At 37.1% G+C, this 15,257-nt stretch overlaps 1 protein-coding gene across 6 annotated transcripts; it reads left to right on the top strand.

Annotated features, from left to right (window-relative positions):
• Positions 1 to 552: 552 nt before the first annotated feature.
• On the top strand, positions 553 to 5,015 carry LOC112720735 (putative casein kinase II subunit beta-4). Of its 6 annotated transcripts, none has more exons than XM_025771788.3 (6): positions 554 to 1,018; positions 2,614 to 2,832; positions 3,066 to 3,175; positions 3,262 to 3,424; positions 3,982 to 4,085; positions 4,551 to 5,015. In XM_025771788.3, the coding sequence occupies exons 1-5, from the start codon at positions 829 to 831 to the stop codon at positions 4,071 to 4,073; spliced, it is 774 nt and encodes a 257-aa protein (XP_025627573.1). In that variant the 5' UTR covers positions 554 to 828; the 3' UTR covers positions 4,074 to 4,085; positions 4,551 to 5,015. The 6 variants fall into 6 exon arrangements, with proteins under 6 accessions (XP_025627571.1, XP_025627573.1, XP_072062855.1 ...); XM_072206755.1 differs by having other exon boundaries at positions 601 to 1,018; positions 3,069 to 3,175; XM_025771786.3 differs by lacking the exon at positions 3,982 to 4,085 and having other exon boundaries at positions 553 to 1,018.
• The last annotated feature ends 10,242 nt before the right edge of the window (positions 5,016 to 15,257 follow it).

Genomic DNA, 15,257 nt, shown 5'->3' with positions numbered 1-15,257 from the left:
ATCTTCCTCCTTGTCATGGTATCCACCAGACCACCACCTCCATAGATTTTCCTGTTAGAGTGCCTATGTTCCATGTGCCAAATCTCAACCTTCTGTCGTCCCGACCTTTACCTTTTTCTTTGCGAACTAGCTTATTTACCCCCGTCCGTTCACAAAAATGTGGGAACCCTTGCTCATTTAACACTACACTCGAGCATCGATGCAGCATCTTTTGCTCATTTGACACTGTACGCGAACCATATAGCGCGTTGCTTCCAGACAACGACCTAGCTTTAACACAATAACGTCTTTGATCCATATCATAAAAATTCGACAAAATTTTTATGTTAGTTGTTGAAGATCTAACACAATCCTTCTCCTTTATCTGAGGTTGAGACCGACTATGTACGACAAATATAACATAGACGAAATTAATGAATTTAATTATATATTCTTATAAATATATCAAAATTAAGTTCATAAGAGAAAATTTCATAAAGAAAAGAATGGTGATAAAAGAGGATGGTGACACGATGGAAATAGTTAAAACAGAAAAAGATGTGCCAATCATCACATGCGACGCACAAACACAATTAAACACCGTAGCAGAGCATATAGCATAGACCATAGAGTGTTGAGAGATAAACTATCAAATCTAAAACCAAAAAGCACATAGATAAATTTAAATAAATTAACTCGATTCCGATTCATAACATGAGAACGAAGCTGCTTCTGATAATGAGAGAACAAAAAGCATAGATACATTCATACACACAACACATACTAGTATATAAAGCACTCTCTCTCTCTCTCTCTCTGTTGATTCAGATTCCAGAACAAAAGAAAGGTATGTACAAAGAGAGAGAGAAAGGTGGTGGTGTTGGGTCGAAGACTAGTGCTACAACGACGGAGGTTGATCGAAAGAGAATCAACGATGCTCTCGATAAGCACCTACACCAACACCGTTCATCTGCTTCCACTTCCCTAAACCATCACACGCATAAGACCTCCAACAATTCCACCTCTCACCATCGTAATGGTTCGTTCATAATCCCTCTCTTTCTCTCCGTCTTGCTTTTTATAATTATTCAATTAGGTTTGATCTGATCTGTTTTGATATGTTGTTGTTTATGGATATTCTGGGGGCTAAGGAATTTGGTTGAAGATGATGGAATTTTCCGCCCACATTTTTGTTATTATTGTTATGATTATTTCGTGGCCTACCAATTTAATGCCTCTAGTCTTTGGCCCCCTTTTCATAGGTGCATTTTGCTTGTCTTAATCAATTTGAATCATGAATAGTAAATAGGTCATTGTGTTAGGAGTCTTGTTAGATTTTTAAAACCATTCAATCATAGGTCCTGTTCTAACAATTTAGGCTTTTCGGAGAGTTTTCTCTTTTTATAGGACTGGTTAATTGATCTGATTTATCTTACCTGAGAGAGTTCTTAAGGCGAAACATGTCACTTTCTTACATTCTTAATAACAAGATGTTTATTTGCAGAATGGATTCTGGAATCTTGTTTATAAATGTTTTTGATGTTCAAAGGATCAGTCCCAATATACTATTGATGATGTTACATAGTCTACCCGGTGGAAAACACAATATCTTGTTTTTGTATCCAAGTAATTAGATATTGTACAATATTTCTGGAAAGCCAGTGAGTAAACTCATGGAACTAGGTTTTCAGATTCGTGGTTGTATAGGAAAGCCAGTGTAGGGAGATTAATTTGCATTGTTGATACTATTGATGCCATTACTATGGCATATTCAAACAGTAATAAAACCAGTGTATTCAAAATTTCAATAATAGGAAATGAAAGGGACATCATAGAAGGGTATTGGAGCACTTATGTCTGTCCACTAATTGATTATTTAGAACCTTAAGAGTGTTTTGGTAAGTATCACGATAAAAAAAATGCAAAGATGGGATACAAAGACAAGACAAATAAAATGGTGTCTCTATCCCGAATTTTTTGGATGGATAGAAAATTGAACAAGTTTTGTCTCGGAATAACCACATTTTGATTGTTTCTACATAGGCTATGATTGGATCTTCGCCCAAGAAACTTGGTTTCTGTGTCTTTGTATCATTTGGTTATAGTAGGCGAAACTTAAAATGAGAATATTTCAGAGAGGCAAAATGGGAATATCTTAAAAAAAGGATGATGAAATGCTGTAAATACAATTTCATTAAGAGTTCAGTCCCTTCCTCTTAATCCCAATCCTTCACATGGACACAAATTTCTGTTCCTCTGGGTCCACTCTCCCAATAATCTAACGTCTTTGTCCCTCTGAATCTTCATCCCCAATAACCAAACACAGCCTATATGTCTTCTTTAACAGGTTTCTATTTCCCAGTGTGTCTATATGTCTAGCCGGAGACACTTAGCAAACAAGGCCTAAATGCTTTTGGCAGAATTTTGGCTAGTTGTTGGTTCTACAAAAGTCAGTCGAAAATTGAAAATTTGCTAGCGCTTTCCTAAGCTGACCTTGTTTGCAATGAGATATGAGAGCTGAGAATTAAAAAGAGCAACAGAGTCGGGAGCAGAGGACATGTTTACTATATAACTGCTGATAGATGAGACCGTCTTTTTGAGTAACTGACATGCATATTTATGTATTGACTGCAGAGGAATCTGAAACTGATAGCGAAGAATCAGATGTTAGTGGTTCTGAAGGGGATGACACTTCTTGGATTTCATGGTTTTGCAATTTGAGAGGAAATGAATTTTTTTGTGAAGTTGACGATGATTACATACAAGATGATTTCAACCTCTGTGGATTAAGCAGTCAAGTTCCTTACTATGATTATGCGCTTGATTTAATTTTGGATGTTGAATCCTCCCATGGTAATCTTCTGTTTTTTCTCTTTCCAGAATTTTGTTTTAAAGTATATAATGTTGGTGATGTTTTGTGATGAAATTACTTGTGTTGTTACCACTGTATTGTAACTGAACCAGATCACGTTGTCCTCTTGAACAATTCAAATTGTACATTGATACGGATTTAGCTCTGATTATCTATTACGCCATTCTGAAATTAATTTATATTATGCTATATTTTGGTTGATTGGAATGTGTAGAAGACATGTTGACGGAGGAACAAAATGAATTAATTGAATCTGCTGCTGAGATGCTTTATGGTTTGATTCATGCCCGGTACATTTTGACAAGCAAGGGGTTGGCTACAATGGTATAATTTTTGTTCCCATTTTGCGTCTATCCTTTATGTTTTTGTGTAAATGGAGTTGGCATTGAACGACATTGCATTACCTGCAGCTAGATAAGTACAAGAGCTTCGACTTTGGCAGATGTCCAAGAGTTTACTGCTGTGGACAATCTTGTCTTCCGGTTGGTCAATCAGATATTCCTAGGGCAAGCACTGTCAAAATATATTGCCCCAAGTGTGAAGACATTTACTACCCACGCTCCAAGTATCAAGGTAGTATCCTTTGAACATCTTGTTAAGCTTCTGTTAAAAAATTATAATGTCTCCTTAAAATTGTTCTTGTTATACTTATTCCCATGAACTGCTGCACCATGCACATTGTACTTGTTCTCACGACTTCTTTTATTCATCTTTCCAGCTAGAAAAACTTTTGGCATTTTGGTGTTCCACTTTTGTCCTGTGTTGAATTGATTTGGTTTCCTTATTTTTGTAATTGCTGTATAATTAACAATTATATATATACTGATCATAAATGTTCTGCCTACATTTGTGGTTATTTTACAATAAGAAGATGCTAAGAACTTATCACCAATCCTAAATTAATTCTTTTGCTTGGATCTTCTGCAGTTCTGGTATTAGATTTTACCTGAGACTAAATTTTGTCATGTAATGAAGTATGGTGATTAAGGAAAACAAAACATGATGTTTAAGCTACCTATGGAAGTATGGTACCTTCCTAGGTATCTGTTGTACTATAAATAGAGAATTCAAACATAGACAAATAACAGAGTGATTTGAGATAAAAGAAATTTTTGCTTGATCTTTTATAGGGTATATCATGAAGGGGAGCCTTGGAGCAACCGTTGGGTTGTCTCCATGTGACTTCAAGGTCACCGGTACAAGCTGTGGAATCAGCTACTGATGCAATTATCAGGTTAGGCTGCTTACATTATACCCTTTGGGTGCGGCCTTTCCTCGGATCCCAAGTTATATCATATTGTCTTCCCCTAAGGTTAATCGATATTATACACAGAACCCTTTGATTTGTCTTCCCTACCTAACAGCAAGTTAGTGTCACGTTTTTCAAACGCAAGAACGCTGAGTGATATTGTCTATGATATTGGGGGTAGCTCGCAGCTCAGTGTAAACCTATTGTGTGTGAATTCTTCCTAACTAGATCAGTATATCAGTCTGTTAGGTTTTTTCAATCTTAGCTGAGAATTTCTTCTCCATTTTTATTTTAATCTTTTGGAGTTTCTTATTATTCGATCTTGAATATTTTTGATATCTTTATATTACTCTACGTTTTGGCATATGATTGTGAGATCAATTTTGTTTGCAGTGAAAGCATACATTATCCTGTATTTTATATGCAAATTTCCTTAACCTGTTTGTTTAGATATGGATGGCGCGTATTTTGGAACCACATTTCCTCACCTCTTCTTGATGACTTACTCAAATCTGAAGCCGCAAAAGCCGTTGCAGTCACAGAGTTACGTTCCTAGAGTTTTTGGTTTCAAAGTTCACAAGCCCTGAGGCTGAAAGCCATTTCAACTTCAACCTTTTTCATCTAAGTAACAGTTTGCACACATGCTTTGTTTAGCTTAGTCTTTTGTTATATTCCTTTAAATATTCACCCAGTGGATTTTTCATTTTACTACAAATCAGTACAATGTAGATGCTCCTGTTATTTAAACTGTAAAGATATATATGCAGTCACAAACAAGTGAAGTCAGCAAGAGCTTAATTTTGCCTTCTGCTTCAAATTCAGTGAGCTTTTGTAAAACTTTTTGGAATAGATATTTTTTAGTTTAACAACTTGAATTGGATGAACGTATAATGATCTACTTTATTTGTTCTGTTATGTAGCTTCACATCATATTTATTATGCCTTTCTTTTGTCTTAATATTGATCATTTGTGTATAAGTAAGATGATTTTATTGTTATCATTATTATTATTTTGCTCATATCACATAAAATATACAGCACACTAACACGCTCAAACCTCAAAGTTAAGGGGTTCTTCCTCTGAGGACCTGTCCTTGAACCCTTGTTTGTGTTTTTTAGGAGGTATGCATATTGTCACTAGGGTCCGGCATTAACCACTCTGTAGTCTGTATACAATTTATTACCGTACCGAGTATTATTGCTGTGTTTGATTCATGTTACCAAGTATTTAGTGGTATAAAGTTTGCTGTGCTATTAAAATTCCTGAGAATTGTACATATTTTACTCTTATGTGGGCCTCTAATGTGTAGTGGTACACTTTTCTTTTCGTTTTTTCTGACCCAGCTTTTAATGCATAGTTAGATAGGCTTGACTCAATGGGATAGGCTTTTTAAAGAACGTTCGGTTCGCCATTTTGGTGGGTCAAACCTCTAAAAGATAGTCTATGACAAAAAGAAATGGATGTTTACGACCCAAAATAATTATTTTGATGAAAGTGAGAGGAAAAAGAGGAACGGATCCGACCAGAAATGCAATAAAATAGACATATAGGAAAATTTTAACTCCGAGTAAACTAAACGCCAACAAATTTACCCATAGAAAAAAAATATTATTTTTATCCATAAAAGATGATTTTATACTATAAAATTATTCAAGCATTGAAAAATTATCTAAAAATTTCAAATTACCCTTTTCCTAATCCTAATCTCAACACTCCTCTCCTAAATCTCAACCTCTTTTCATAGATTTCACCATCGTCACCAACCGTAAGACCCACCTTCTTCCTTCCGCTTCAAGCTATGGTGGATGGCTCCGAAGATGGGAGACAAAGGAAGAGACATTCCATTAAAAACTCAGTGTCTTTTCGTTGAGACTAAGGACGGTTTCCACCTCAAAACTGACAACGGCGATGAGAGTAACCAGATCGTCTACACCATCTTCCTCTCTCTCATTGAAGGAAGGTTCAGAGCATGCCTTCAAGAAAACGATTGCGACGAGTTTGAGCTTTGCATCGAGAGCGGCGATTTTGATACAAAGGTGTCGTCGTTTAGTCACGCGCTCTTCATCAGTGCTGGCACCGACCCCTTCCCCACCGTCCACGACGCATTTAAGGGCGTGAAAAATCGTAGATTTCTTCGGGTGGTGCACGTGGGACGCTTGCTTTCTACCAGGAGGTGACATAGGAAGGTGTGGAGGACGGAATCCAATCCCTAGCGGCAGGCAGTGCATCGCCGAAGTTTCTTTTGTTTCCAAAGGTGGGGCTTACGGTTGGTGGCGATGGTGGTGTTGGTGGTGTTGGTGAAGGAGGTAGTAAAATCTATAAAAAGAATAAAGGAATGGTTGGGATTTAGGGGATGAGTGTTGAGATTAAAGTTAGGAAAAGGGTAATTTGGGATTTTTAGATGATTTTTTAGTGTTTGAATAATTTTGTCGTACGGAACCATTTTTTATAGGTAGAAATAACAGTTTTTTTTCATAAGTTGATTTGTCAGCGTTTAAAACTTTTGTGGGTAAAAATAGTAATTTACTAACTTTAGATAGAAAGTAGTCTTTCTCTTACTCTAGGAAACTCATTTGTTTATATATATTAGTACATCAATAAGCACTAACATACTTATTGGTTCATTTTTTATTTATTAAATATATATAAAAATAATAAAGTTTAATTATTTTGTTAATTCTTTTAATTTCACTAAATTTTTAATTAGGTTTATATGTACTTTTCTTTTTTTAATTGGGTCACTACTTTGCTTTTAATTTTATAATTAGGTCCTTTCTATTATATAAAATTTTAGAGTTACTTAAATATTTCTTCGCAAATTAAAAGTATTTATAATTAAGAACCTAACTAGATTTGTAATCGCATATATTTTGGAAGAAATATTCTATTCATTTTAACGTTTTTGATATGAAAATAATCTAATTACAAAATTAAAAGCAGTATAAGGACCAAATTGAAAATAAACAAGTATAAAGACCTAATTAAAAATTTAATAAAACAACAAAGACCAACAGAGTAATTAAATTAAATAATAAATATTAAATTATTTAAAATTGTGAGTGATTTATAATTTAACAAAAAGTCTTGAGTTCAAATGTTAAAAATAATATTTTTTATGAATTATATATAATGAAAGATATTTTTAAAAAAATTGAATATCAATCTTTTTTGTATTTTCATTATATATAGTATAGATAAATATGTATAAAAAAATAAAGATTAAATTTATTGAGATGATAAATGATATATAATTTAAGGTCTTAGATTCAAATCTTGAAAATAACATTTTTTATAAATTATAACGAAGGATATTTTAGAAAAAAAAATAGACACAAATTCTTGTATTCCCATTATATATATATTCAATACTGATTTTGGTGTCTAATTCGTTTCATAAAATATTTTATGGACAAAATAGTAATAACAAGCTTAAAACACAAGACCATTAATCTACGGTTACAAAACACTTTTATTAGGGATGGCAAAAATTTTCGGCGGGACAGATATCTGCGGAAATTTATTCGTTGAGAGACAGATACGGGGATAGTGTTTTACCCGCGAGAACGGGAGATGGGACCTTGTGTAATAAATAGGGCGGGGGTAGGGATTGAGGTCCCTGTCCCATGGAGACTGGTGCGGAGTTTATAACCCACAAACTAACCGGCAAGTGCACCGGGTCGTACCAAGTAATACCTTACGTGAGTAAGGGTCGATCCCACGAGGATTGATGGATTAAGCAACAATAGTATTTGATAAGCTTAGTTAGACAAACAGAAAATAGTATTGGAAGTTCAACAGCATTAAAATGTAAATTCAAAGTTGAAGATAGGCAGGTGAATAGGTGAGGAATAAAATATGAGAAAATAGTTAAGGCTTCAGAGTTATCTATTTTTTCGGATTAACTTTTCTTACTAATTATTTTAATATGTAGAATTTAATTTATGGCAAACTATATGTGACTAGACCCTAATTCCTTAGACCTTTCTAGTCTCCTCTAAAATTTACTAACTGTCAATTCCTTGGTCAATTAATTCCAATTAGAAGCTACATGATCAAATTCCAGTTTATATGCCACAAAAATTCTAATTACCCAAAAATAAAAGGATTATATGTCACATATCCCGTTAAATCCAGATAATTAAAATTTAGGAGAATATGTTTTCAAGCTGTTGTTCAAGTAAAGAGATTTTTCAAGTTTTACAAGAACTCAAATAGAAAGAGGGTCATACTTCCGTTCCACCCAAATTCATAAGATGAAGAGCGAAAACCATTCTTAAATTATAAATCCATACATAAATTAAAATAGATAAAGCAATAAAATCAATCCATAGAAATAGACAGAGCTCCTAACCTTAACAATGGAGGATTAGTTGCTCATGGTTCAGAAGAGTAGAAAATAAGGATTGTAAATTGTAAATTGGAATAATGTTGTGGTCTAAATGTTGTGTTGGAACCACCCTGTTGGGATCCCTTTTATAACTAATCCTAGTAATTTAAAAATCAAATTTCTAAAATTAAAATTAAAATAATATCTTTTCCTAAAATAATATTTGAATTTAAATTCGAATTAATTAACAAGTCTTCAGCTGATGGGTGGGGACCACTTGATTTGTCCATTCTGCAGCATCTAATCTGTGTTTTCTGGGCTAGAAACTGGGTCAAAACAGCCCAGAAATTGCCCCCAGCGTCTTTCTGCGTTTTCTGCACGTTGCGCATGTTACGCGTACGCGTCGGTCACGCGTACGCGTCGCTCCTCGCTGCCATCTCCTTTGATTCTTGTGCTGCAGAAACTCCATCAAATTCCGCCGAATGCTACCTAAAATAAACAAAATTACAAAAGACTCAAAGTAGCATCCATATTGGCTAAAAGATAATTAATTCTTTATTAAACTCAACAAATTAGATGCAAATATTAGTAGGAAAAGATAGGAAAGATGCTCACGCATCACAACACCAAACTTGAATTGTTGCTTGTCCTCAAGCAACCAAAACTAATATAAGCTTAGGATGTGAATTTGTATGAGAATGAGAGTTCGATTAAGCTAATGTCTCTTCTTATAGTGGGGTTTACAACTGCAATCCTGAATAGTTTTGGCATCTCATTTTATCCTTTGAAGTTCAGGATGATTGGCATCCATAGGAACTCAGAATTCAGATAGTGTTATTGATTCTCCTAGTTCAGTATGTTGATTCTTGAACACAGTTACTTTATGAGTCTTGGCCGTGACCCTAAGCATTTTGTTTTCCAGTATTACCACCGGATACTTAAATGCCACAGACACATAACTGGGTGAACCTTTTCAGATTGTGACTCAACTTTGCTAGAGTCCCCAGTTAGAGGTGCACAGAGTTCTTAAGCACACTCTTTTTGCTTTGGATCACGACTTTAACCGCTCAGTCTCAAGCTTTTCACTTGACACCTTCACGCCACAAGCACATGGTTAAGGATAGCTTGATTTAGCCGCTTAGGCTAGGATTTTATTCCTTTGGGCCCTCCTATCCATTAATGCTCAAAGCCTTGGATCCTTTTTACCCTTGACTTTTAGTTTAAAGGGTTATTGGCTTTTTCTGCTTGCTTTTTCTTTTTTTCTCTCTTTGTATTTTTTTCGCCATTTTTTTTCGCAAGCTTTGTGTTTTTCACTGCTTTTTCTTGCTTCAAGAATCAATTTTATGATTTTTCATATTATCAATAACATTTCTCTTTTTTTCATCATTCTTTCAAGAGCCAACAATTTTAACATTCATAAACTTCACTATAAAAAATATGCACTGTTCATGTCATGCATTCAGAATCGCAGAAAATACCACCACATTTAAGTAAATAAGACTATTCTTCAATATAGACCCACTTTCTCATGCAATACATCACTTCTGTATATATTTATTTATTTATTTATTTATTTATTTTGAATTCAAGCTCAGTGAGTAATACATGAGACATCTTTTCAGAATTAAAGCAATTAAGAGAAAACTAAACTAGACCTAGGATTCTAACTAATAAAGGATCATGCAACAAACAAAGCAAAATAGCAGAAAATCGAAACATAACATAGACAACGAGGGGAGGAATAAAAAATGAAAGGAACTCAACCACCTTAGTTATCCTGGCGGTCGTTTATTCTTCAGGTTGTGCTCCTCAGTGAAGATAATTCGCCTCCCTTTTGGTGCCATATGAATAAACAGAGAACCCTTAAGCGAAGCATCAACACCAAACTTAAAGGTTTGCTTGTCCTCAAGCAAAGAAGAACTAAAAATAGAAAGAGACAAATATTATTATGAAAGAAAAAAGAAAGGATAAAAGAACAAGAGAGAATTAGGATTGGGAGAGGGAGAAAGAAAATTGAAACTGGGCGGCGAAGGCGACGCGTACGCGTACGGCACGCGTACGCGTACGGCACGCGTACGCGTCGGTCGCGGAATGGCCCATTTGTCAAAAACGACATTAAAGCAAAGGCTGGCACTACGCTACAACCGCACAGTTCATAATAGAAGTTTCAAAGAAGGAGACCTGGTGTTGCGACGCAACGACATCGGTCCGTCGACCCCAGGGGAAGGGAATCTCTCCTCCAATTGGGAAGGGCCTTATAGAAAGAAGGAGGCACAAGGTAAAGACGGGAAGGAAGTACCGAGAACCTGGAATGTAGCTAATCTCAGGAGATTCTACTCCTAAGGATTAGACGATCTCCTGACCACATGTTGACTGCCAGCCTCATTTCGGTTACCTTCCTTTCTCGTGTTCATTTTATATCTTGCGTTCATGTTTATTTACTTTGTTTTAAGCTTTGTTTTAATCTTGTTTTAATCTTACGAATATACTTGTATTATCATGAAGGGGTACTCTTTCCTTTGTCGTCAGCTCGGAACAACGGCAAGGGGTTTCAATAAGGCCCACTTTTTGCAAAACTACTTGTATATTGTGTTGGAATTTATTGTTTGAAAATTATTATCAAGATATGAATACGGCTTTCTGGGATGATCACCCTAGGAGCCCTTGCATGTCGACACACGGATATCCATCAAGATACGGCTAAGCGGCCAAATAAAGAAATGACATAATAGTAAACGAACAATACATATCAAACATGCAAACTTTACGAAATTCACAGGCCCTTAAATTGGCAGTTCAAAAGGGCATCACATCGGCCCAACAAAATACATCAAGTCAAAATCAAAGTACAAAAGGGCGACACATCCGCCCGATAACAAAAGGATTTAAGCTACAAATCTCGGTTTTAAAACAAGTCACTTCCTCGATAGGTCAACAATCTTGCCGTCCTGGATCATCTTGAATGCACCGACCGCAGAGGTGTTGAAGTCGGGGGCAAGCAGCAAAACCTGGGCCTTGATCGCCTCCTCGGTAACAACTATGGCGTCCCAGGCATCCTTGATATTTTCTTTGTTTTTCATCTTCATGTTAGTGGCCTCCAGGCGATCAAGATCCGCTGACTTCACGGCCTCAGCCAGATCTTTCTCGAGCTCCTTCACCTTATTCTCTCTGCCGCAATAGCCCAACCCTACGCATCGTTAAGTTGTTTGCCAAGAATAAGGTCCCGATCGGCAAAGCGCTGGATCTCCTCGCCAGCATCCTTTAGCTTTTTCTCGCCCTCCTCAAGTCGAACCCTTATGGCTTTTCCTTCATTCTACAAATTGGAAATGTCTCTTTGGGTGGTCCTATGCTTTCCCTCCAAAACCTGGCACTGAGCCAAGACCAACTCCACCTTCCTCGCGATGGTGATGTTCCGAAGAAGGCTCTGGTATGTCCACCTCACCTGAGCATCTAGATCTTCATCCCAGAAGAATTACTCAGTAACCAGCAACAGCTGGGAATCAATTAAGAACCCTGCGTTGAAATTCTTCTCCATCGCGGTGAGCACTTGTCTCGGCTGAAGTTGGGTTTCCTTTTTTGGGATTGGGGATGACGATCACCTCTGGTTCATCTTCCCAAGCACCAGACGCCTGCTCAATCACAACCCCCTTCCCAAAGTCAACTCTCTCTGAGGCATTGTTCCCGAGAGGTGGCTCAGTCATGGGCTAGGATTGAACCTCCGCTTCGCCAGTATGGGGAACCTTAATCTCAAGAGTAGGGGTATCCGAGATGTCATCGTCATCACCAGGGAAGAGGTGGGTCATCAAGCGGCTCAGTGAAGTGTTTCTTGCTGCCATCCCAACTACAAAAAGAAAACAAGTTATAACATCAGCAACAGAACAACAATAGATAATCGGAAGAACGGAAGGATAACAATAAGAAACAAGAAACATGAACTAACTGACAGACTCCCAGCCAGCTTCTCGGTCACGCATTAAGAGATGGGGGTTAAGGTTATTTGAACCAAATATCGCTAATAAAACGTCAGTGATTTATTGGTTCTGTCGACCTATGCCATCGTAGGTCACCTTAATTATATAATTGGAGCCAACGCCAAAACTCCAATAAGTCGGAATGCCCCGTTCTCCTTCAAGTGTGAGCCAAAAGGGGTGCTGGCCTTGAGCCAATCTCATCTTAAAGAATGTCTCTTTAAAGCCGTAGAAGGAATCTTTAAAAAGACCAAAGATCCTCCAATTTTGCATGACTGGAAGGAAAGGTAGCCTTTTTGTGTTTTCCTTCCTGGAAAGGATTGGTAAGGAGGAAGAAATAGAGGAAAACCTCCACAGTGGCTGGGAGTTCCAAGTACTCGCAAACCATCTCGAAACACTGGATGGTGACCCAACTATTGGGATGAAGCTATGAAGGCACAACCTCACATCTATTTAGGAGAGCCAGGAGAAGGGAAGCCGAACACCTAATGTGGTGAACATGGGTTTATAAACCCACATCCAATCTGGGACGCGAGGAGATTCGAGGTTAAGCTAGCAAACGCGTTCCTAGGGTCTCGGCACTAGGGCCTCGTAATTCGCCTCCTCGGCGCCACCACCACACAACGCTCCTGAATTACAGAGCTCTTGTAATTCCTTTGCGTTTACTCGAGAGGATGTGCTTGTGACGTCGGAAGTGCACCACGCATAATGATTCGTCGGAGGTCGCTGCGCCATACCTACAGTGAGGCACCACTTAAGTTAAATCGAGAAGTCAGAAGCAACTCCGAGGCCAAAGCTAAGTTATTCTACGCCATTGTTATCATATACTACACCATTCTAAGCCTAAACCATGAAAGAGACACCTATGACACCCCTATTAAAAGCTATCTAGCAGGCACTAGTTCGATCTAACAAAAAGCAGTAACAAATGAAGACATAACAACAAATGGAAAAAAAGAAGCAAGAAAAGCACCAAAATAGGAAAAGTAAACACAAAAGAATAATCACTTACCAGTATCTGTAATGAAGAAGGATGCAAGAAGTAGGCAATGACAAATTCCTTGCGGCAGTAGCGTGAAATTTACGAACGATCTAGAGACGAAAGCAGCAAATCGCAGAGGAAGAAAAAGAGGAAATGGCAATAATGGTAGTAGAAGTTATGAAAAGGCGAATGAAAAATGAAAGGAAGATAAGAATATAGGATGATAACCATCAAAGAAAAAGCGCGAAAGGTCAGGGGTAAAATTGACCTTTCTGCTAGCTTTCAAATCACATAAAGATCATTAAATGCTCCTGGCATGGGAACCAAAGCGACTTCTCCAAGTAGCGACTAGGTGCAGCTCACGTGCACAAAGAAAGCGCTAGAAGCATGATTCCCGCCAGTGAGCTTGCGACCAGAAAAAGATAACTACACGCAAACACACAAGCTAGGTTAATGCGCCAATCGCAATCCTCGCAACTTGTCGCATTAGGGGCACTGTTCTGGCCAGCCTAATAAGAATCGGAGGTCCATCCGACGGACTCACGAACCAACAGGTACCCGACCCCAGTAAGCCAAAATGTCTCTAGCACGACTCAATCCTGTAGTGGAGGTCAGGACAGCTGACGAAAGCTTTCTGACAAATGGGCCTGAGCAGAAGGGCCCACTTGAGAAGCAAGAATAAAGGGAGACGACCTATCCCTCTCCCCAGGTACGTCACATCTTACCCTAATTAGCCACCTTATCGTGCGGACGTTTACTTCGACATCGGAGTGTCCTTGCAGGTGGTCCCACCTGTCGACCTGCCGACGATTGTCGACGTCATTCCTCTCAGCATCACTCACATTCAGGTCTCGTCTCTCACGACCAACCGGCTCAATAAGCAACCGAACACTGATACTATTTATATGAGTTCTATCATTCATTGGTATCCCATTTTTGTTTTGGGTTCTCAATTCTATCGAATAAAAAAGTATGACTGAATTTTGCTTATTTATAAATTATGATGTTATATGTATATTTTTATGGTCCTAAGAATTATAATTTTTGTATCTTTTTAACGAGTTTGGATAAAATCTTTAAGTTTACCTTGCTTAATTTCAACCATTTCTATGAGATTTATAACGTGTTTATTTTTCTATATAAAATCCATATCGAAGAGAATTCTCTAGAGAATTGAAATTCTATTTCATATTTTGGTAAAAAGAAACACTAATTTCAATTCTAATAAGATTTCGATTCTCATATAATATATAAAAGATCAAAGTACATCTGATTTCTAATTCCATTCTCATAAATTGATACATAAAAATTATAAATTGATACATAAAAATTAATATACCAAAAATATTCTCGCTAAAAAATTAAAATACCAAAAGATAACCCTAACATTATCTAAAACTTATTCCCTTTCTACTCAACAAGAACCCGTACTAAATCAATACTACCCCTACTATTCGACCATTATCATCATTAGTATCATCATTTCATCTGTTCTTCCTCACATTCCCATTTTATGTCACAGCTCAAGCACTCACATTTCAAAAAAGAAAATAAAAAGGAAATTCCTAAAAAAGTTGGAAAGAAATAGTAAGGAACAAAAATGGCAGAGCACAAAATATGAAGGCAAACAACTGCAGAAGACGATGGAGCAAGGTGCACGAGAGTTTGAGACAAACAATGTCAGAGCAGCGCACGAGAATGAGAGAAATAGTAACGTTCAATCATGGAAGCAAAGTGCAGCAAAACAATTGAAGAAGACGATAAAGAAGTGTGATTGAAAGCAATAATGGCAAAACACAAGTGTGATTGAAGAAGACTTTATTGTTGGTGCATTCAGAACCAAAGTGGGAAAGAAGCAAAAGAAAAATGAAAAAAAGCA

Source organism: Arachis hypogaea, chromosome 11, assembly GCF_003086295.3.
Source record: "Arachis hypogaea cultivar Tifrunner chromosome 11, arahy.Tifrunner.gnm2.J5K5, whole genome shotgun sequence".
Lineage (NCBI taxonomy): Eukaryota > Viridiplantae > Streptophyta > Magnoliopsida > Fabales > Fabaceae > Arachis > Arachis hypogaea.
Note: the sequence above shows the minus strand (reverse complement) of the source record. Positions and strands in the feature narration are given on the sequence as shown.